Source organism: Macaca fascicularis, chromosome 7 (assembly GCF_037993035.2).
Source record: "Macaca fascicularis isolate 582-1 chromosome 7, T2T-MFA8v1.1".
Taxonomy (NCBI): Eukaryota; Metazoa; Chordata; class Mammalia; order Primates; family Cercopithecidae; genus Macaca; species Macaca fascicularis.
The window spans coordinates 98,681,493-98,705,597 of record NC_088381.1 but is presented as its reverse complement, the minus strand read 5'-3'; the positions used below and the strand labels follow the sequence as shown (position 1 = coordinate 98,705,597).

The 24,105-nt window shown below is 42.0% G+C and overlaps 1 protein-coding gene across 3 annotated transcripts; it reads right to left on the bottom strand.

Annotated features, from left to right (window-relative positions):
- Window positions 1-1,749: 1,749 nt before the first annotated feature.
- On the bottom strand, window positions 1,750-18,747 carry COCH (cochlin). 3 transcript variants are annotated; one of them, XM_045396257.2, is made up of 12 exons: window positions 18,688-18,747; window positions 18,335-18,391; window positions 18,204-18,251; window positions 15,580-15,736; window positions 14,345-14,478; window positions 13,805-13,867; window positions 12,508-12,552; window positions 12,270-12,417; window positions 8,018-8,121; window positions 7,043-7,269; window positions 6,349-6,865; window positions 1,750-2,745 (listed from the first exon to the last, which is right to left on the bottom strand). In XM_045396257.2, the coding sequence occupies exons 2-12, from the start codon at window positions 18,366-18,368 to the stop codon at window positions 2,570-2,572; spliced, it is 1,653 nt and encodes a 550-aa protein (XP_045252192.1). In that variant the 5' UTR covers window positions 18,369-18,391; window positions 18,688-18,747; the 3' UTR covers window positions 1,750-2,569. The 3 variants fall into 3 exon arrangements, with proteins under 3 accessions (XP_045252192.1, XP_005561079.1, XP_073853285.1); XM_005561022.4 differs by having other exon boundaries at window positions 18,715-18,747; XM_073997184.1 differs by lacking the exon at window positions 18,335-18,391 and having other exon boundaries at window positions 18,715-18,747.
- Window positions 18,748-24,105: the final 5,358 nt, after the last annotated feature.

The following is a 24,105-nucleotide window of genomic DNA, read 5'->3' as shown; positions in this document are numbered from 1 at the left end:
AACCCAGTACATCACCATTGATCTGAAATATAATTATTGGAATGCATAAACATTGATGTATTTTGGAATGTATTAAAACTGAAATGGATAAAAATTAGTATATATATTTTGTTGTTATCTCCTTTGGTTGTATTTTTCTCTGCAGTATTTAGTCTCTTTGGAAGAGACTAAAGGTATGCACAAATAATGTCTTATTTTCATTATGTGTGCTTCCATTTGACACATGGGAAATTGATTTCACTATTAAATAGTACTTTATACAAATCTTAATATGTTGATTTCTTCCCTCAATAGTTAATCATATTCTGCCTCTCATATTTCATGTTGTTTTTCTCATTATTTCAAACTAGGTAACATCCGTTGAAGACTAACATTGCATTTAATGCATTAAGTTATAAATGGGCTAGCATATTTGAAATCTAAGCATGTTTGCTTAAGTTGGATTGTAATACATCTTTCCTTTTTACTCTCTGTCCCCTGTAAATAACCTTTATCCTGATTATGTTTACTTATAAAATTATTGATAGTAACCTACGGTTCTGATTTCTGCTCTCTTGCTGCTATTCCCTGGTTACTTCAGGTGACTCAAAACTTGGTCCTTTATAATATAATTTAAAGAAAAAAGCACTTTCTTAAAAGGGCTAATGAGTGGTAGTTGGGTTTTCATTAAAGCTTAATTTTCCAAGGGGTTGTACTCCTAGCTGAGAGTTTTCGGTTTACTTACTGGGGAGAAAGTCATATTATGCTAAACCCAGTTTTTATGATGTTTAATTAAAATTATCCTTGTTACATGATTCAGTCATGTTTGAAGCATTTTATAAAGGGGGAGGTTGTCTTCTGAAACTCCAATTTCAAATTTTTATGTAGTGAAAAAGGCAATTCCAGTTCAGTTTTTCCCTGTGTGTACTCCTTTTATTCCTCTTATGCAGGGTATAAAACTGTAAGACTCAAAAGATTTACTGGAGTATATTATTCTGACTGTTTAACACCTTTTTCAGGGGGCTTAGGTGGATGAGAGGAGGAGATAGGACCCGTATTTAGAAAAGACAGGCAAGATGGGATGATAGAGCACCTCTTTCTTTTGGGAGAGGCCTTGGTGAGCTAATCATCTAAGTCATATTAAGGGAGTCCTAATGTTCTCCTTTCACATTAGGATGAAGGGACCAACTTCACAAGCATTTTTAAGTAAAAATGATGTCAATTACAAAACATTTCTGGTGAAGCAAGTACTCAAAAATATCTTATACTATTTAACAAGGTAGTCGCTGTGTATAATGTCTAGAACAGTAGGTATTCAATAAACTTGTGTCTTTTCGTTTGTTTTGGAGATAGATAGGGTCTTGCTCTGTCACCCAAGCTGGAGTGCAGTGGTGTGATCATGGCTCACTGTAGCGTTGACCTCAGCTCAAGCAGTCCTCCCACCTCAGCCTCCCGAGTAGCTCGGACTACAGGCATGCACCATCCCACCCAGCTAATTTTTTTTTTTTTTTTCTTTTTTGTAGAGTCAGAGTTCTCACTGTTGCCCAGGCTGGTCTTGAATTCCTGGCCTCAAGCAGTCCTCCCGCTTCAGCCTCCCAAAGTGCTGGGATTACAGGCATGAGCCACTGTGCTTGGCCTCAATAAATAATTGAATCAAAAAATATTCTTGGTATTAATACATGATTTAAAAAACAATTCAGATTGGTCTTTCCACATGAATTTTTACCATATCCTCAGGGGAAACACTTGCAGTAATAAAAGTAAGCCAGCTTACAATCACTCACTAGCAGTTTTATTGCTTAAGTATTCCAATTACATTATTTTTTCCTGCAGTTACTTGAAATGTCTTTAAATGTTTATAAGCAGTCAGTAAATACTTTACCAACTTTTAAGTACTTGGGTGACTTAGAATATAAGCCAAATATATCTATATACATATAAAATTAAGGAGAGAAATAGAAAAATACCTGGCAATCCTGCTCTCTTATTCAGTGTGATATTTTTAGTCATAAGTTGTTATGAAAACACACTACAAAAGCAGTTTGATACAGGACTCCTTTCTATACCCAGATTTTATAGTCTGCAGTAATAGCTAGCTATTGTTGATTGATTTTAAGAAAATATCCACTTGGGTCAAAATATGTATACCTGAACCATGCTAAAGAGCTGTGTTCCATTTAAGTTTCTCTTTTCATTTTGCTTATATAATCAATACGGAATGGTTAGAGAAGGAATGTTGCTTTTGGTCTAAGTGTCAGATTCTTTTATTGAGCTATGGAATGTGCATATCTGTACATTTAGTAGGCATGGTTAGAACTCAAGGTTTTAATCCACATTATCTCCTCTTTCCTGAGTTTCTAAGGGCCATGATTATGAAGCCTCAGCAGTGTTTTTAACAAAGTACACTATAAATTGTAACCAAAAGGCAGTGGCTTTAAAGGAGTGCTTATTTGCCTAAATGGCTGTTGACATATTTAATATAATAGTTTTGTATCTGATTCTAGTATGCTAAAGCATTTCAGTATTATGAGAATACAATTTATACACTGGATCCCCTTGTACTTTTTCTTTCAGTTGTCAAATGTTACCATTATTGCTGGGATTCTAAGAAATCTCTACAAATGCCTCTGATGACATCAGAAACAATCGGTTCTAATCCTGTGAACTCTCTTGTGAAGAAAGCATGAGACTCCTTCGGTTTAGAAGCCATATCTTTCAGGTCATCCAGAGGTGCCCAAGCCACACCAACAGAGAAGATAGTGATTCCTACAATGGAAACATTTTAAAGTGAATAAAAACCAGGTCTATCTAATATATGGAATTATGTCTATATGTTTTCCATACACTGTTATATAGTTGCAGCAAAAACTGCTTACTAATTTCTGGACAATTAAATCCCCCGAACAAATTTAAGTTTTCACAGTCATTGTGACAAGAGTGGCAAAACAGTGGTCCAAACCAGAAACTCTGTTATATCTGTAACTCACCACATGAACAGGTAAGTCATGATCACTGATAAGAAATATTTGATAAAGTTCAACATCCGTTAATGACGGAACACATCTAATAAACTAGGAATAGAAGAAAAGTTTTAACCTGATCCACAGTATCTTTTTAAAAATCCTACAGTAAATGCAGATGGTTAAAATTTTCCATACAAGGTTGGCCTGCATCGAACAGTATACTGGAGTCAGTCACAGTCCATTAAAGCAAGGAAGAAAGGCACCAGAGATGGGATAAGTAAAAGGTAAAAGTGTTCAAAGGTTGTTTGAGGAATGGTGACTAGTCCTCTGATAATGACAAACCCTCTTCCACTTCAATCTTTAATACTGGCAAACTAAAATCAGAAAATGTCAGCCTATAATCCCAAAGCAAAACTAGTGATTAAAAAGTACTACCCAAGAGGGGTCTGTATGAAACTGGAGTAATTTCTTCCAGTTCCATTGAGGTATTCTATTTCCATTCACTTGAGTTACTAGAAGGCTTTTAGTACAACTGTACATTTAGATAGGGTGATGATACATTGGTTGGATTCACCCCAATCCCAATTGTAGAAGTTTTCATTTAATCTTTTTTTTTTTTTTTTTTTTTTTTTGAGACAGAGTCTGGCTCTGTCGCCCATGCTGGAGTGCAGTGGTACAATCGAGGCTCACTGCAGCCTCAACTTCCTGGGCTCAAATGATCCTCCTCGGCAACCCCATCCTCGAGCAGCTGGGACTGCAGGTGTATGCCACCAAGCCCAGCTAATTTTTTAATTTTTTTGTAGAGATGGGGTTTCACCATGTTGTTCAGGCTGGTCTTATCTCAAACTCCAGGGCTCAAGCGATCCATCTGCCTTGGCCTCCCAAAGTGCTGGGATTACAGGCATGAGCCACCACACCGGGCCTCATTTAGCAGATTCTTAGTGTAGAGTACCATCTATCTAATGCTGGGTGCAATTTTCTATAGCTTTTGGAGTTTCTGTAATAGATTTCCTCTACGGATCTAAAGCTTCATCCCCCTTCTAGTGGTACACAGTGCTCAGAGTGGTAAACACTTAAGATACACAGCAGGTTTATATGATGTAAAAGCTACTTGGAACAATTTCCAATTGTTCCAGTCTCCTTTTCCTGACTCCTACTCCCTGGCAAAAAAAAAAAAAAAAAAAAAAAGTCAAAACATTTTTTTCCTCCCCCTCAGTTTTCCTCACTTCTTTTCAATTATACATTCTAGTTCAGATTTTTTAGCTCAAGCCCAGCATATAATTACAGTTTTAAAAAATAAAACAATCACACCACTGTACTCCAGGCTAGGTGACAGAGCAAGACCCTGAAAATAAATAAAAACAGTTGTGATCTAGCCCTAAAATCCTACCCTATTTTCTGGCCTTTGCAACTTTCAATATCACTAAGGGATAATTTTCATGAATCAATTTTGGTGTAGTCCAGCCTTCTGAAGTTTAATGAACCTAATCACTTTATAGCCTGAATACAATCCTGTTATCTATAAGTTCAGTAAGCTAAGTATTAAGGAACATGAGAGTAAACAGGTCTTTACTTCACAGATTAGTTGCTGATGTATAAAAAATACTTTTTATGCCGGGCGCGGTGGCTCACGCCTATAATCCCAGCACTTTGGGAGGCCGAGGCGGGCAGATCATGAGGTCAGGGGATCGAGACCATCCTGGCTAACACGGTGAAACCCCGTCTCTACTAAAAATACAAAAAAACACTAGCCGGGCGTGGTGGCGGGCGCCTGTAGTCCCAGCTACTCGGAGGCTGAGGCAGGAGAATGGTGTGAACCCAGGAGACGGAGCTTGCAGTGAGCCGAGATTGCGCCACTGCACTCCAGCCTGGGCGACAAAGCGAGACTTCATCTCAAAAAAAAAAAAAAAAAAAACACTTTATAAGCTAGATGTGGAACTTAAGTTGCATATCTTCTCTGTCTTAAGAAGAATCTTTCATCAGTATCTGTAAAAATAGGTAAGTATATTGGCAGAGGTACTAATGTGTAGAAAGGAAAAAGGTTATGTCATTAGGAATTAAGTAGGGAAAAGGAGGTACAGAAGAGTATAAAAACAGCAAGTCCATTGATTCTTCCCTCCTGTCACTCAGTTATATCCTCAGAAAGGGAATCTTAGCTTTTTGTTGGTCTATTTGATCTCCGACACATTATGTTAATGTCCTCAGGAACGAGGCCTGTGCCAAAAGTAATATTAAGGCTGGGGTGAGGAAGAAAGAAAAAGAAACACTTCTTATACCCTTTTATAACACCAGAGTGTGTTTTTATTATCTTAAGGGGGAGAAAAAAGGAAGGTTTTTTTTTTCTTTTTGAGACAAAGTCTCCCTCTGTCACCCAGGCTGGAGTGCCATGGCACGATTTCAGCTCACTGCAACCTCAGCCTTCTGGGTTCAAGTGACTCTCGTGCCTCAGCCTCCTGAGTAGCTGGGATTACAGGTGTATGTTACCACACCCGGCTAATTTTTGTATTTTTAGTAGAGATTGGTTTTTACCATGTTGGCCCAGCTGGTCTTGAACTCCTGACCTCAGGTGATCTGCCCACTTCAGCCTCCCGAAATGCTGGAATTATAGGTGTGAGCCACTGCACGTGGCCAAGGGGGATAGGTAAAGACTATGGGAGACCTTATCTCAGGAAACTCATGCCAGACAAAACTTGACTAAAATAAAAGTTAGGGTTGGGTGCGGTGGCTTATGCCTGTAATCGCAGCACTTTGGGAGGCCGAGGTATGAGGAATGCTTGAGCCCAGGAGTTTGAGACCAGCCTGGGCAACAAAGTGAGACCCCCATCTCTACAAAAAAAAAATTTAAAAATTAGCCAGGCGCAGTGGCATATGCCTGTCGTCCTAGCTACGTGGAAGGCTGACACAGGAGGATTGCTTGAGCCCAATAGTTGGAGGTTGTAGTGAGCTCTGATCATGCCACTGCACTCCAACCTGGTGACAGAGCAACAACCTGTTTCATACACAAGAAAGTTAGGATAAATTACTGAATGGCAGATTCATGGTAGGTTATAAGCTGGCTATTTGGAGATATAGTCCAAGTTTGAGCTAAATGTGAGCACCTGTAACATTTCCTTAACGTGACATGGTTCTCATGACAATTCTCCCAACAATACAGTGGTTAGGAATGTGGACTCTGGAGCCAGAATGCCTGGGTTTGGATCTTGGCCTTGCCACTTACTAGATGTGTCATTTCCAGGAGGTTTGTTTCCTTATCTGTAGAATGAGATTAGTAGGGCTGCTTTGACAGTTACTATTGGGTAAAGCTGCAGGTGTTTGTTCAATGAAATGCTTAAATTTTTATTTACTCCTAAAATTCACTGAACTGTTTTTTTCTGTTCCCTTCTCCTATAAAGAACAAGGACCTTACCTGCGTCATGTGCAGCAGCTGCAGGGCCTTGGACATCATCATAGGACTGCCCATCTGTGACAATTACTAGGAAGTTCTTATTGGGGCTCTCCCTTATAGGGCCAAACACATTTCTAACAGTAAAGGAAATGGCATCACCAGTAGCTGTTCCACCACTCATATAGCGGATGTTTCTGATAACAGCTAGGACATCCTCTTTGGTGCTATAGTCAGTGAAACTGAACTCCGTGCGCTGATCATAAGTAAACTGTACAGCAGCTATCTTGGCACCAATGTCCGAGATTTCAAAGGTCTTGGCTATGTTGGAAACAAATTCAAGCATGAGGCGGAAATTGCTATCTCCAACACTGCTGGAGCCATCAATTAGAAAGGCAATGTTCACTGAGTTATAACAGGTCTTGCTGCACATCATTTGTTCATGAGTGCACAGCTTCTGTACCAGAGGCTTTACGTATTTTGTGGTGCCAAACCAGTTGGGCATGTGGTAAGAGAAGAAGCCATTATTCCGACAGACAGCCTAATGGGGGAGACAAATAAAAGATATCCAAAAGGATCAAAAGTTGTTTCTTCTTAAAACCTGTGGAAAATCCTGAATGTTACAAGTTAATATAGATAACAGGCAGTCAGCACTGCACTTAGAGGTCCAAAATGGAATACCTATCACTGTAACAGAAGATGACCCTCACCACTTTACCTTGTCAACAAATGTAACATCCTGAACCATTCCCAGTTCTTCAGGAATAGGCTTGGCCACAGAAACTATAAATACATTGACACCAAACTCTCTGGCCACAATGCCTGCTTCCTCGATGTCATCAGAAGGCCAACCATCAATAAATACCACCACCACTTTGGGGATCCCTTTTCTTACTCCAGCATCTACTGTGAAGAATTTCTGAGCAGTATGCTTCAAGGCTTTTCCTAAATTTGAAAAAGAAGCAAACAAGTAGCATTTACCACTGCTCAAACCACATTTCTGTTTCCCTGTAGCATTTGATGCTGCAAAGTTTAAGAATTATATATAGAATTGGCAGTGGGGTGGGGCACACACAAAAAAGAATTATATAGAACCCAGTTCTGTAACAGATGCATCAGCTGGGAAAGTTTAATTATCTACCAGGCCTATTTTTTTCTCTTCACAAACCATATTAGTTCCCCCTCCACCTCCTAGAAGCCTCACATTTGCTTATCCCACATTAATTGCCAGTTAGAAACACAACACTGATTCCCACTTCTGTGCATGTGCTCTCTATGTAGCCCTTTGGTGACTGATTAGTGCCTCTAAGAAGTCTCTCTTCAGAGTCAACAGTAGTGCTACTCTCATTCTTTCTGCCATGTCTGCATTCATTAGATAAGTCTATTGATCTTCACTTCTTTTTAGCAGTAAAAGAGATACTTCTCCAATGTGATATATCTAGTCAATCCAACATATGAGAATTCTAAATCACCATGCTTTATATTTTTAAAAATAAGAAACATCAACACACTTTAGTATACTTCCCTTATAAATTGAAAATTTATCTCAGATGATCAAATGCAGACCTAGCCAATATTTCAGTTCCAGAAGGATTTCACATCTGCTCATATAAAATAGCATAATACTGTTTTACATGTCTGATCACTGATAACCCTCTCCTATATTACTTCCCAGGTATTGAAGTCTACGTACCTGTATTGGAATTACCCCCTCTGAAACCTACTTCCTTTATGGCAAACAAAACATCTTTGGCTGATGTAAAGTTTTTCAAGTAAAATTCTATTTTGGGATGTTCACTAAGTGGAAGAAAGAAAATGTTACCCAGGGAGAATTAAAAAGGTAAAATAAGCAACATTACATGCCTTAAAAAACAGTTTTAAAACCAGACAACACACAAGTTTCTTTCTTAATTCCACAGTACATAGTCAACTAAGGCATTGCATCCTTACTGGAATTATTGGGGATATTTCAGAGGTGTAACAAAGAATTGCCATATTGAGGATTTATTATATTCTGGATAATAAGTCAAAAGCATAACACATGTATAACCTCATTTCATTATAGCTCTACAAGGTTGGAATTATCCCAATTATGTAAATGAAGAAACTGAGGCTCAGAGCATTTAGGGAGTTTGCCTGATGAAACACAGCTGCATTTTAAGTTCAGGTTGTCTGGCTCCAAAGTCCACGCCTAAACTATATGAAGAACTTGAAATCAGGTTTGGCTCAGAGCCTTGGGTTTAACAGAAGTCCACAGAATTGGGCACTAGGTAGCTAAACTAAATTAGGAAGTGGCTGGGTGTGAAACTAGGGTCTGTTCCATCGTGGGACCCAGAGGCTCTAAGTAGTGTGGATCTATTAACCCAGGTCTCTCTGTTCAGGAGAAACAATTTCACTGATGTGATGGTCAACATTTTTTTAAAGGGAAAAAGGTGAAATGAATTATAAAGTTACAATATTGAGTTTTTCTTATGATGACAGTGACATTTGTGGACCTTAAAATTATGTGTATTATAAGAGTTTTGTGATCTCATTTCCTATATTTAATATTAAAGGAATTTCAGCTTTTATATAACTACTCTGTGTTCATCAGAGACTGTATTGAGTATAAACAACCAAAGCACAATCTGCTGTGTTTAGATTTCAGATGAGTCGGTATTTCATAGTGCAAAATTTTAAGATCTTAGCATTATCGTAGCTATTTTATTCAAGATTTTTTCAGGGAGAAGTATAACACTGACTGCATTTCTGCACACATACATGATGGAATATTGGGTCATAAAATCAGATTCCATGGGTTGAAAACCTTTTCACTTGTGGTCACTTTTCAACTATCCAGATTATGACTTAGGAAATTAGTCTCGTTTTTGTATCCTTAATGATATGTTCTGTCCTTTGACTTACATATAAACTTGACAGGGTTTATCTATTCTAATGGTCTTTCTGAAACAGAAAAACTACAAACCAGGAAGTTACAAGAAGCTAGTCTTTGTATGAGTCTACAAGGTAATGAAGCATTGATCTTCAAAAAGAATTGGGTCAAAATAGTCAGAAAAAAGTATCAGACAAAAAGTATTGCAGGGGAATTTGCCTCATGGGATGTTAAAATGTGCAAGAAAACTATGATAATTAAAGAAGTGCAGAAAAAATATGTAAAGATTAGCATATGAATCAAAGAAATAGACTTGCTCAAACTTAGGTATAAATATGATACTATAAGTCAATGAAACAAGGAACCCTTTTTTTTTTTTTTTTTTTTTTTGAGACGGAGTCTCGCTCTGCCGCCCAGGCTGGAGTGCAGTGGCCGGATCTCAGCTCACTGCAAGCTCCGCCTCCCGGGTTTACGCCATTCTCCTGCCTCAGCCTCCCGAGTAGCTGGGACTACAGGCGCCCGCCACCTCGCCCGGCTAGTTTTTTTTTTTGTATTTTTTAGTAGAGACGGGGTTTCACCGTGTTAGCCAGGATGGTCTCGATCTCCTGACCTCGTGATCCGCCCGTCTCGGCCTCCCAAAGTGCTGGGATTACAGGCTTGAGCCACCGCGCCCGGCCAAGGAACCCATTTTTTTAAGGGTGAGAGACAAATGGTTAAATTATGTAAAAAGAGTTAAATTTTCTTCTCATGCCAAAAAAATTCTATCTAAACTAAGAGCAGAGCCACTTGTAAAAAATAACATAGATGAAATGCAAATTAATATTTGTAATAGCATTGTTTATACATCCTTATACACTGCTGATAGTAATTTAAACTAGTTCACCTTTCTAGGAAGCAATTTTGCTATTTATTTGTTTTTTTAGAGATGGGGTCTTGCTCTGTTGTCCAGGCTGGAGTGTAGTGGTGCCATCATAGCTCTCTGCAGCCTTGAACTCCTGGGCTTGAGATCCTCACACCTCAGCCTCCTGAGCAGCTGGCACTACAAGCATGAGCCACTGTGCATGGCTCAATTTCACTATTTATATCAGAGGCTTTAAGTCAGAACCTCACTTGTAGAAATCTAATGTGATAAAATAATCAGAGATGGGCACAAAGATAATATAAGGATGTTCATCACAGTGTAGTGTGTAATGTAGTGAAAAAACAAAAGAATGGCTAAATAATTATGCAGAGGAATATTATGAAATATTTTTGATGAATATTTATGATATGAGAAAATGCTCAAAATACTAAAGGATGAAAAAAACAGGATGTAAGGCATTTTTTATAGTCTGAGCTTTTAAAAAATAATACAGTCAAATATTTCCTTAAAATACTGAAGGGGCCAGGCGTGGTGGCTCACACCTGTAATCCTAGTACTTTGGGAGGCCGAGGCAGGTGGATCACCTGAGGTTAGGAGTTCTAGCCAACATGGTGAAACCTTGTCTCTACTAAAAATACAAAAATTAGCCAGGCACGGTAGTGCACACCTGTAATCCCAGCTACTCAGGAGGCTGAGGCAGGAGAATCGCTTGAACCTGGGAGGTGGAGGTTGTAGTGAGCAGAGATCGCGCCAATGCATTCCAGCCTCGTTGACAGAGCAAAACTCCATCTCAAAAGAAAAAAAAAAAAAAAAAAGTACTGAAGGGAAATAAAACATTTTATAGTAATTATCTCTAGGGCATATGATTTAGGGAATTTCTTTTTTTGTGCTTTATGTATTTTCAAGCTTTCTACAATAAGCATATTCTATATTCTAAAAGCTAAATATATATTTTTTGTTTGTTTGTTTGAAACAGAGTCTTGCTCTGTCACCCAGGCTGGAGTGCAGTGGCGTGATCTCGGCTCACTGCAAGCCCCACTTCCCAGGTTCATGCCATTCTCCTGCCTCAGCCTCCCGAGTAGCTGGGACTACAGGCGCCCGCCAGTACTCCTGACTAATTTTTTTTGTATTTTTAGTAGAGAAGGGGTTTCACCATGTTAGCCAGGATGGTCTCGATCTCCTGACCTCATGATCTGCCTGCCTCGGCTTCCCAAAGTGCTGGGATTACAGGCGTGAGCCACTGCCTGGCCAGCAATTAATACAATTTTTAAATGAATAAAATAGAAAGGCCATGCTTCAGATCACCAACCAAGAGAATATGGAAAGAGCTAAAAAGCATAACAGAATAGGGAGGTGGAATAGACATATCACTGCTTCTTCCTTCAGAAAAGAGAAATTAGGAATTGAGCAGAGTAGATAAGCAGAGGTGACTTGTGTAAGCAACAGGACTCTCCAATCTACCTTCTTGTTCTTATATAGATAGCGCACAGTTTTCTAAATTCTTTTATTCCAAAAAGAAGGCACTCAGAACTACTCAGTCTGCCCAGGCAGTCTTAGATCCTGAACTTACAGTTTAGGAATCCAGTGTTTCCATAACTCAAAATGTTTATACTGAATTGACATGTACCCACTAAAAGGATTGATCATTTGTCATCATTCAAGACATCATTGAAATCGCCTCTCATTTTTTTTATTTATTTATTTATTTATTTATTTATTTATTTTTGAGACATAGTCTCTCTGTTGCCCAGGTTGGAGTGCAGTGGTGCAATCTTAGCTCACTGCAACCTCTGTTTCCCGAGTTCAAGTGATTCTCCTGCCTCAGCCTCCCAAGTAGCTAGGATTACAGGCGCATGCCACCACGTCTGGGTAATTTTTGTATTTTTAGTAGAGACTGGGTTTCACATGTTGGCCAGGCTGGTTTCAAACTCCTGACCTCAGGTGATCCACACACCCACCTTGGCCTCCAAAGTGCTGAGATTACAGGCATGAGCCACTGCGCCCAGCCTCATTTGATTTTGAATGTATCCAACACAAAGAAGTGATCAATGTTTGAGGTGATGGATATGCTAATTGCTCTGATTTGATCACTATACATTGTATGTATGAAACCATTACTATGTACCCCATAAGTATATATAATTATTATGTGTCAATTACAAAATAAATACATAATTTTTAAAAAATCTCCCATTTTAACAAGGTTGGTACCTGGCTTGAACAAGACCCACATGTGGTCCTTCTGTTCCAATTCCCAACATTAGAGCCACTTTTCCAACAAAATTCTTCTGTAAATTAAATCGGCGCTGCCCAATGTTAAAGCTTCCATCAATCAGAAATGCAATGTCTGCTTTACAATCTGTGAACAACCAAACCAGTCCCCTCGTTAGCAGTCTCAGGAGGAGGGAGGGAAAATGCTGCCTTCCCAAATGGAGATCTTGATTCTTACCTTTATTGCCAGTTTTCTTCTCAGGTGTTTTCTTTAGTCGTTTACCTGAAATAAAAGATGCACTTGGCATTAGCAAAAGACAGTTACATAGCAAGAAACCCACATGGGGAGAAGCCCATAACAACAGAGTGCCATTCTCGAAAGGACTTTTTCAAAAAATTTAATTTCCTCAGGATTTTCTGGACTAGGGAAAGCAATGACTCAACAAATAAACAAATCAGTATGTAGGCCTACATATTTGATATGCCTCTAATCCAGGACTTTGATCCCAAACCCACAGGTGAGGCAGGAACTCAACATTAGATCCTAATGTTCTTAATATCTTTGACTTTAAAACTGCCATAGTCATACAAAAGGGGTTCCCTGGCTATTTCTTTTTTTTTTTTTTTTTTTTTTTGAGATGGAGTCTTGCTCATCACCCAGGCTGGAGCGCAATGGCGCGATCTTGGCTCACTGCAAGCTCCGCCTCCCGGGTTCAGGCCATTCTCCTGTCTCAGCCTCCCGAGTAGCTGGGACTACAGGCGCCCGCCACCTCGCCCGGCTAATTTTTTGTATTTTTAGCAGAGATGGGGTTTCACTGTGTTGGCCAGGATGGTCTGGATCTCCTGACCTCGTGATCCTCTCGCCTCGGCCTCCCAAAGTGCTGGGATTACAGGCGTGAGCCACCACGCCCGGCCCTATTTCTTATAATAGACACACATTCCTTATTCACATGACAGTGCAGTAATTAAAGGAATTTAATGAAGCAAACGGAACTGGAAGTTCATGGTATTTGACCAGTTCTGAGGTGTGGTTTATCAAATCTGGGAGAAAATAGGACTTTAAGAGAATTATTAGGCTGGCTGCAGTGGCTCATGCCTGTAATCCCTGAACTTTGGGAGGCTGAAGTGGGAGGACTGCATGAGGTCAGGAGTTCAAACCAGCCTGGGCATCATAGCTAGTCCTCTGTCTCTACAAAAAAGTAAAAAAATTAGCTGGATGTGGTGGCATGTGCCTGTAGTACCACCTACTCAGGAGGCCAAGGTGAGAAGGTTGCTTGAGTCTAGGAGTTTAAGGCTGCAGTGAGCTATGATTGCACCACTGCACTCCAGCCTGAGCAATAGAAGGAGACCCTGTCTTTAAAATATGTACATAAAATTGAATGTTTCTATATGTAATATACCAGTAAACTTAAGACATTTGCTTTGTTTCTCTTTAATACCAACTTTCTTTAAGCAAAGCTTCTACCAACAACACATTTATTCATAACTTCCAAATGCTGTGCTGGCAACTAGGAGATAGGTTTCATAGTTCATACCTGTTGGTGGATGTGCTGTGGACACAGCTTGTCCTGTGGCCTCCTGTGTACTACTTTTGCCTTCTGTTAAAATAAAAATAAGCTTACTTTTTCCTTTTCCTTCTTTACCAAAGTATTATGAATCTAATTTAGGGCTCTCTACGATGACAAATGTAACAGGGTAATGGTGATTGTAGTTACAAACATCCTACTGCATGCTAATTTCAGAGAACCAAAATGCTTATCCATTATATCTTCAAAGGATCATCAAAAATGAATTCAGTAGTTTTTCAGTTCCTTGGTAAGTGTCCGGGCATTCTGACAGCAGATAATTCAAGTTTCTATTGCCATCATCTGCCAGTAAGATTGTCTTCTATTCACCCATATTTGGCTTCAGTGGGTACTTGACCCCTCAGTCTAACCTACAGTTTACCTCTATAGGTCAACTTCAGTCTTGATCACAGGTTTTTCCATCAAGGTTAAAGAGGCTGAGCTAAAAAAAGCAGAAAACTTTTGGGGGGTGGGAGAATATTACAGGATGAGAACAGTAATTATACCTACTAGTTACTGTGAAAGAAGCAGACCATCTAGAAAGCATTTGAGACTGGATGCCATTGGCATCTACTGAGGAATAGTTTTCTCGGCCAGGTAGGCTGTAGACTCGTACAGGTCCCCCTGAGTTGCTGATTACTCCCCTGCAACACAAGAATAGCAGCTGAGATGCTATCCACACTTTTTTCAGGGCATCCCACTGACTTATAGTGCCATGTTGTATCTATTGCTTTGATTAATCAAGAAAATAGCTCATCAGGGAAGTCATCAAAAGATTCTGCTTATTTTGTTTGTTTGTTTATTTATTTATTTATTTATTTGATGGAGTCTCGCTCTGTAGCCCAGGCTGGAGTGCAGTGGCGTGATCTCGGTTCACTGCAACCTCCACCTCCCGGGCTGCGATTCTCCTGCCTTAGCCTCCCAAGTAGCTGGGATTTACAGGCGTGCATCACCACGCCTGGCTAATTTTTGTATTTTTAGTAGAGACAGGGTTTCACTATGTTATCTAAGTCTTGAACTCCTGACCTCAAGTGATCTGCCTGCCTCAGCCTCCCAAAGTGGTGGGATTACAGGCATGAGCCACCACTCCCAGCTGCTGCTAGCCTTTTAAAAACTTGCTTACACAAGAGCAAAATTTGCCTGGAAAAAAATCGTTTTGTGCTGTCGAACTTCCTAAGTGTTGATAAGAACACATTTGTAATATCCTGTTACCTACAACTTAGAAATTCAGAGCACCAAACAATTTTCCTAAGATACTCTCTTTAACTACATGCCCTTGGACTGACTGTTTTTAGGAGTATTATACTGGCTATTCTACTACAGGATAGCTTGGCACTTGCTAACAATAGTCACCTGGGGCAAGATACTTGACAACTCTCTGAGTTCAGTTTCTTTATCTGTAACTGGAGTAAAATTCTACCTATCTGGTCAAGTTGTGGTGGAAGTTAAAACAATAGCTGACACATAGTAATAACTCAGTAACATATCACATGATTAGGAATGTTTTGGAATCACAGCAATCTAGCCATCAAGAAGTAATGCAATTTGCCTTTTGTGAGAAAGCTTTCCATGTGTATTTCGTGTTTCAAGTATATCCAGGAGAACCTTGAAAATATATCCATTTTCTATGGCCACAATGGCACCAAAAGAAAGAATGCAGGGAAGAAAGGGATCCAGATGGCTAAAGCAGGAAAGGAAATAATCATGTTTGCATTTCTCTCCCACCCTGGTGTGTTTGGGCTTACCTGTGGACAGCAGCCCCACATATGCTCGATACAGAAGCATATACTATGTTCCCATACACAGAGAATTCCTCAAGAGGGCAGCCCCCTGGGCAGAGGACATCAGCTTTCTCTTTCCTGATGTCCAAGCCTCTGGTAAAACACGTGATAGCAATGGGAGCTGAAGAGAAAGGAGATAATATTGTAAGCATTCTTAGGACTTCTTGGGGCATAGTGGTGGGGAGACTACCGTGTGAGATTTAAGTTTTACTTCCCTAATTTCTACTCTTCTAGTTATGAATATTGACTTATATACCATTCCATACCATTCCGGATTTTGGCAAACCACAAGGTTGTTTTCCAATTTAATATAGTCCCCAGCCACTGTAAAAGTCTAATGTGAAAGTTCTGGGTTTTTATTTTGTTTTTGTTTTTGAAATGGGGACTTGCCAAGTTGCCCAAGCTAGGCTCAAATTCCCGAGCTCAAGTGATCCATCTCTACCTCCTTAGTAGCTGGGATTACAGGTGTGCCACTGTGCCTGGCTTCTCAGTTCTTAATCAGGTTGGAAATATATAATTGGAACTATATCTGAAGTAGAAAATAAAGGTCATTTAATACTTATTAACTATAGAAATACAAAAAATCTTGGCTGGGCTTGGTGACTCATGCCTATAATCCCAGCACTTTAGCAGGCCAAGACAAGAGGATCTGCTTGAGTCCAGGAGCTCAAGACCAACCTGGACAACATAGCGAGACTTCATCTCTTCTAAAAAAAAGAAAAAAATTTTTTTAAATGGCCACACGTGGTGGTGTATGCCTGTACTCTCAGCTACTGAGAGGCTGAGGTGGGAGGATTGCTTGAGCCCAGGAGTTCGAGCTTACCGTGAGCTATGATTGCATCACTGCACTCCATCCTGGGTGACAGAATAAGATCTTGTCTCGAGAAGGAAAAAAAATTTTTTTAAATCTCAACTGTGATGACACTGTGTACATAGTTGCTTGAGGTAAAAATAGTAAATCTGGATCGAACCTTTGTGGAACATTTTCATAGACATGTGCACAAATCAAAGCCATCCTTTCCTGCATAGGACCATTTATCTTAGCCTACAAATGCAGATCCTTAAAATCACACATTAAGGGAACCAACAAAAAGATGTTTAGATTCACAGAAAGTTATTTAACTCGATTGTTCATCTTATAGATGAGAAAATTAAAGCCGTGGGGTTAATTTGCCCAAACAACATTCTACAACTCCCGAAGGACAGAAAACAGAAAAGTGAATCCCTTCAGAAAAGAGCATTTTTATCTTAATTGAACCTGATTATTTCTGCTCCAGATCTGTCCAAAGAGATTTATCAAGGAGTGAATGCATTTTTAGAAAGCACTGTTAATATTCTCAAGTTTTACACTGTCAACCTAACAAAGAATCAAAGTTTTTACCATAAATGATGCTAGGAAGAGACAAGCTCTTGGCATCAAGTAACAACATAATACAACACGTTAATCTGTGAATTTACTGTCGATACTAAATTGAGATTAATGTTATTAAATGCTATTTTTCAAACATGGGAAATTGTAGTTATCCAAACCTTTCTAAAACATGTATTCATTTCAAAAACCTTTTTTCCAGGGCAGAGGAATACTTTCTGGTCATACTGTTCAACTGAGTACCTTGCCTGTGAAAAACACCCTCCTCTGTGCCCTTTGTGGTGACAGGTACCCTGGACTTTACATTCCATGGAAGAGAAGGAAGGATGCAGGCGCAATGCCCATTTCTTAGCTCTGAAACAGTCTGAAGAGCTGAGAGGTTAAAATCCTTACCCTCAAACAGCCTCATACCTATCATCAAACAGCCTTAATCCTTCCTCCCATTTTCCGCTGAGGTGGGGGCGGCATCAGAATCCGGTGCCGAGACCGACCGCCTTTAGTTGCGAACACTGACTTTTGTTAAGTGGAGCGGGAAAAACACAGCCATGTGGGATACTTACCCTCATTCCTACTTTCAAGGAAAACAAACGGTAGCTCTTAGGAAAGCGTTGCCTTTTACACTGTAGAAAATACACCAAACCACACGCCCATACCCGGACCTCCACACGTGGTACAAACTTTTTAGACTCTCACGTGTAGAATGAGACCGCAAGTGCTTCTGATTATAGGGGTTACACCTAGAAACATAGCTAGCGAGTCAAACAAGGTGGGACAGCAACGTTCGCCCCCCTCTCTCTCCGCTACGGCAACCTCAAGTCGGGTCTGGGCGGCTTCTCCTCCACCCCAAATGCAGCGGAGCCCGGGACGGGTGCGCCTCGGTGAGGCTCAAGGAGTCCTCCTTCCTTGACCTCCTGCTGCCGGCGCTCGGCGGGCCCGGGGTCTGGAGCTGTGGGTGGGACTGGAGGAGGCGTTCTTCCTAATGCTCTAGGAGAACGTCCCCCCACCGGACCCCAGAGGCCCCCTACCATGGGAGAAACAGGTGAGCAAGAGCAGATCGGCTGCAGGGGTTAACGCGGGCGCGCCACGCGGCGGCTCCAACCTCCGCGCCTTCCATCTCGGGCTCTCTGGCCGATGCCCAGGGGGCTGGATCTGAGTCCCGTTTGTACCCGGGGGCTCAGCCCCTGCGACCGCCTGGACGCACCCCAACTCCCCGACTCACCGGCTCCCTCGCTGCCCGCGGGCCCCGGCAGCAGCAGCAGACACACACCTGCGAAGAGAAAAGCGCGAGGGCTGGCTCCAGCCTCCACCCAGCGGAGCAAGGGGACGGGGTCGTCAGGGGCGCGCACCCACCAAGGCTGAGAGCCGGGATCCAGGCTGCGGACATGGTGACTGAGAGGCTGCTTAGACCTGGGAGAGAGGGAGAATGCGGGCAAGGCCAGGGTGCGGGAGGCCCCGCGCGTCACCTCAGAGCCCCGCACCCCTCGGACCCCCGGGCGCGGCGCAGAGGAGAGAAGACACCGACGACCCGCTGCTCCAGGCCAGTGCCCCTCTAGGTCTGGAGGAGGCGCCTCGGCGGCAAATCGAACCAAACCCAGGATCGGTGTGCAACCCCGCACCGCGGGGAGGCGGGGGCGCCAATACGAAGACAGACAGGCTAGGAGCGACAAAGAAACAGGGACAGAGGCGTCAGGGATCCCTCTCACCCGCGCCCGCCGCCCGGGGCTCCGCACCTGTGCGAGATCCACCCGGCTGCGCCCGAGTGCGGAAGCCACGGCACCCGTGGCCGCTATAAAGGCTGGGCCGCGCGCATGAGCACTGTGCGGGGGGCGCGGGAGGGCGCGGGAGCCGATCCCCCGGGGCCGGGCGGCGACCTTCCAGCTCCGCCTTCGCCCCCTGCCGGCCCCGGGGTGAGGCCGGCGCGGAGGCGCCTCCTCCAGCAGCGCGGGCTTGGCCACCTGGACGCGGCGCGGGTCCCTAGAGGGGGCACGAAGGTCCCCGCGCCGGCGTCTCAACGAGTGCGGAAGGCCGGCGGCCCCGACGGCGGGAGCAGCGGCCTTGCCAGCCCGGCTCTGCGGGACCAGGGCTGCTGAGGCAGCGGTGGCAGCTACCCAGGCCCTCCCACCCCCCACTTCCCACCCACTACCCCCCGAGGCCCGGGGCTTCTGATAGCTGCCAAATCCGCGCGGCCTGAGAACCGAACTTCCCAACTTGGTGCTCTGGTGGAAACGGAGTTCCTACTTCTGAAGTAAAACCACCCTAGGTTTGGTAAACGCATGCCGCGTTTTCGTTAGAAACCCTGTCAACTGACTGCTAGCTCGTTGGACCTTAGGGATTCGGCCTTTGGCCTTCGTTTCTGCTGGAGTCCTACTTTCCCCAGTGGTTCCATTTGCGCTCCTGCCTAAAGCCACGCGTGTGAGGTGGCCCAGACCCCGGCAGCCGGTACCTTTGCTTCTTTTTCACCTCAGGAGAGAATTTACGCCTGATTGCCTTTCCAAATTCCCAGCTTGGTGTTTTGTGACTACACAGAATCTCAGATTTGATAATGTGTTCTTCTCCCCGCACCATCCCGCTAACGTTTTACAAATGGAAATGGAGACGGAGCAGAATTCTTGAGGAGTGTTAGTGACAGGCAACCTGCATGGCAGCCGAAGAACCAGACCCAGGCCTAGACGCTAACTTCCTGGTACAATATCAACTTTTTTCAAATAGCCTTATTTAGTTACAATTTACATGCCATAAAATCCATCCATTTTGAGTGTACAATTCAATGATGTTTAGTAAATTTGCAGAGCTGTACAACCATCACCGCAAGCCAATTTCAGAACAGGTTCATCCTCCCCAAAAGGATCCCTCCTCGCCATTGTCAATCTCTTCTCCCACTCCTAGTCCTAGGCAAACACTAACCGATTTCCTGTCTCTATAGATTTGCCTTAGCGGTCGTTTCTTATAGATGGAATTATACTTTGTGGGGCTTCCTTCTCTGCACAGAATGTTTTTGAGGTTCATCCGTGAGGCATTGTAGAAGAGTACTTCCTTTCTTTTTATTGTTGAAAAGTATTCCCATGCCAATTTATACTGAGAAACAAATACACCACCATCACCTGGAAGTCAGCTAGTGTAGTAGTCTTAATTACAACTCTCTTTCTGATTTGAATGACTTAGTATTTCTATCAGGCAACTAAGGAGTGTTGATTTCATTCCCTTTACTACCTGAATGTCTTTTGGAGGGAAAGAGACCAAATAACATTTGAGGGCTGGGAGGTTTTTTGATGTTTATTTTCATGGCTGCTTTCAAGATTTACTCCCTTCCCTGGTAGAGAGAATTACCCTTTTCTTAGCAATCCAGTCATCTAGCCGCTGCCCCTGATATTTTCCGTGGGAGAAATTTCAAGCCTCAGGACAATTAAAGCTGTCTTTTTCATTATTGTTTATTGAGTGTCCTCAATCAGGGTTGGATAACCTCCCCTAATTAGGCTGCACAAATTGTCATGATGCTATATAATTAGGAAGAGTCCGTACACTGGAAAAAAACCTGCCACTTCACAGCTCAGCAGGCAGGTCCCAAATGGCCAAAGGGGTACATGCTATTCAGAGCCCCCACAAGGCACAGGCGCCCTCCTGTGATGTAATTTCACTGAGCGATTAGGCAGAGTCAAAACTATGCAGCTATTTCCATGACAGACTCTGAGTCTGTAACCATTAAAAATAAAGGAAATACCTCACTGAGTTTCATGATTGTTTACCCAGATTCATCTTAATTATTTTGTTTTGAAACATTTAAGATAAGTTACTCTGTCTTTATTATTTTTTTTCTTTTTGGTAAGGCCAACCAAGGAGAGTGAAAGAGTGGGGTTTAGACTCTCATTCTTAACTAGTTTGTAGTTCATGCTCACCATAAGTATATTAAAGACAAATATCTGAATTTAAGAGGTAATTGACTCTTTTGGAAATATCTGAAGAGAGTCAAATCTAGGTATATTTGACTTAAAAAGACAAAATGCTAAAATGACAGAGTTTTGTATTCAATTGGGTGATATTGTAGGGTAATTATACTCCTAGGATGCCTGGTTAATCCTGCTTTATTATTTTTTTAAATATTTTATTTTATTTTATTTTATTTGAGATGGAGTTTCGCTCTTGTCTCCCAGGCTGGGGTGCAATGGCGCTATCTTGGCTCACTCCTACCTCTGTCTCCCAGATTCAAGCAATTCTTGTTCCTCAGCATCCTGAGTAGCTGGGACTACAGGTGTGTGCCACCACACCTGGCTAATTTTGTATTTTTAGTAGAGATGGGTTTCACTATGTTGGCAAGGCTGGTCTCGAACTCCTGACCTCAGGTGATCCACCTGCCTTGGCCTCCCAAAGTGCTGGGACTACAGGCGTGAGGCCTGGCCTCATTATTTTTTAATTTATTTTAATCTTATTATATTTTTATTTTTATTTTTTTTAGAGACTTATTCTCACTCTGTCATCCAGGCTGGAGTGTAGTGGCACAATCAACGCTCACTGCAGCCTCAAACTCCTGTGCTCAAGAGATCCTCCCACCTCACCCTCCTGAGTAGCGGGACTACAGGTGCACACCACTATGCCTGGCTCATTTTTAAATTTTGTGTAGAGAAATAGTCTCACTATTTGTCCAGGCTGGTCTCAAACTCCTCACCTCATGTGATCCTCCCACCTGGGCCTCCCCAAATGTGGGGATTATAGGCATGAGCCACTGTGCCTGATTTTATCCTGCTTTAATGGGAAGTATTTGATATTCAAAATTTAGACAAACTCCCTGTAGATCAGTGGATTCCTGTCTGGGCTGCACATTGAAACTACCTGGAGAGCTTTAAAAATACTCATGCCTGGGTCCCACCCCAGAGATTTTCATATAATTGGTCTGGGCTGGGGCCAGGGCATTAGAATTTTTAAAAGCTCTCCAGGTGATTCTGATGTGCAGTCCAGGGTGCTCAGTGGTAGAGGTTAAGCTAATCCTTCTAATATTTCATTCTTCTTTCATTATCTTTTCATGAAAATCCACCTTTAATATGCCTACTGTATTCCCCTGATAAAAATAATGGAAGCATTTTCTGTCCTGTGGTTATTTAAAAATCCCTAACAAAAAGATTGAAAACTCAATTTCAAAAGTAATTTTCCCTGGGCATGCTGCACAGTCACATTTCTGACTTTGTGCAGAATGGGCTGGCATTGTTAGGGAAATAAGCTGCCTCTAAAACTGATACCTGGGTGTCATCTTCAGGCTTCAGGATGCTGTGATGGCCTAAACGAGCTTCTTAAGGATGGCATAGTTACTGATGGGATTTGGCTTGTGCTTACATATATAAAACTCTTAGTTTATATAGGCTCTGTCTCTGTGCTGTTGTTACCTAGGTATGACTCTGCCTCTGAAGTTTTTATATGTTTGTTGTTGGTCTTTTTTACTTCTTTTTTACCTTTTAAAGGAGTATCAGTCCTGTTCTATCCTCTATGCCATTTAAGCTCCCCTGTAAACTTTTACTTGGTCAATGTAATGCATAGCAACTTGGTTTTATTTCGATTATGGTGGCCTTAAAGCAGCTGCCCCCAACCTTTTTGGCACCAGGAACTGGTTCCATGGGTGACAATTTTTCCACGGGGTTGGTTGGTGGGGGGAGGATGGTTTTGAGATGAAACTGTTCCACCTCAGATTATCAGGCATTAGATTCTTAAAAAGAATGCGCAACCTAGATCCCTCACATATGCAGTTTACAACAGGGTTCGAGCTTCTGTGAGAATCTAATGCCACTGCTGATCTGACAGGAGGTGGTAATGCTCACTGGCCCATCCACTGCTCACCTCCTGCTGTGCTGCCCAGTTGCTAACAGGCCACAGACCGGTACCCACCTGTGGTCAGGGAGTTGGGAATCCCTGCCTTAAAGTGAGTTTGTTCACTTTTAGGAAGTGTACATTTATCCTGCGGTATCCTTTAAGTTCCTATGATTGATTATAGAGCAGAAGCAGCTTGGGAACTCTTATCACCTATATTATTAAACCCACACTGATGTTTATTCTATATCTAGTTTTTCTAATTCTTTTCTGTTGTTCACATCTTATGCTAAGCAAGTATATTTGTCTAGCCTTTCCATTTTTGATGATGTCTAGCAGGAGAATAAATGTCTACAGCCTCAGAGGAGTGAAAATTAAAAAGTTAATTCAGAGATACCCCTGTGACTATGAGATCTCAGTTTCTTTTCCTATGAAGTGAAGGGGATTAGACCAGCGATTGGAAGAGACGTTCCTCGGTCACATTCTGTGACTGGCAAGTGCTCCCTGGGTATATATAGGCTCTGGGAGCTGTGCTGTCTTCCAGGGTGTGGGAGGCATTAGGAAACACTGGCTGTGCCAGCTGGCTCCCAGCTGTCCCAGGACTTATCCTTTCTTACTCAAAGTCTCTTTTTATTCACCTCTCACTGCTAAACTATGGCCTGGCTCATGTTTGTCCCTTATTTAACAAGAAGTAATGAGGTCACATTGTCACTGGAGTGCCACTAGGACTTCCTTCCTAAGAGAGGAAGTTGTGATGGGAAACATAAATCAGTTCTGCAAGGCTTGGCATTTATCTCGTGTAAACTCATCAAAGGCAAGGATCTTTCTACCTTCTACTAGGGGTTCATTGCTGCACCCCTAGTCCCAAGAAAACTGTCTAGCACACTGTATGTACTCAAGAAATACTTGTTGGATGAATGAATCAATCACATTCTGTCTTGACATTTAGTACCTTATATTGATTTTTTAAAGCTTATTTTAGAAGTTTTATGTTTACAGAAAAATTAGTAAGATAGTAACAGTTTCCACACCTAATTTCCCCTGTTATTAACATCTTCTACTAGTATTGTACAGTTGTCACAATTAACAAACCAATACTGATACATTATTAAGTGAAGTCCATATTTTATTCAGATTTCCTTTTTTTTTTTTTTTTTTGAGATGGAGTCTTACTCTGTCACCCAGGCTGGAGTGCAGTAGTGTGATCTCGGCTCAATGCAACCTCCATCTCTCAGGTTCAAGCGATTCTCCTGCCTCAGCCTGCCGAGTAGCTGGGATTACAGGCATGTGCCACCACACCCGACTAATTTTGTTGTTGTTGTTGTATTTTT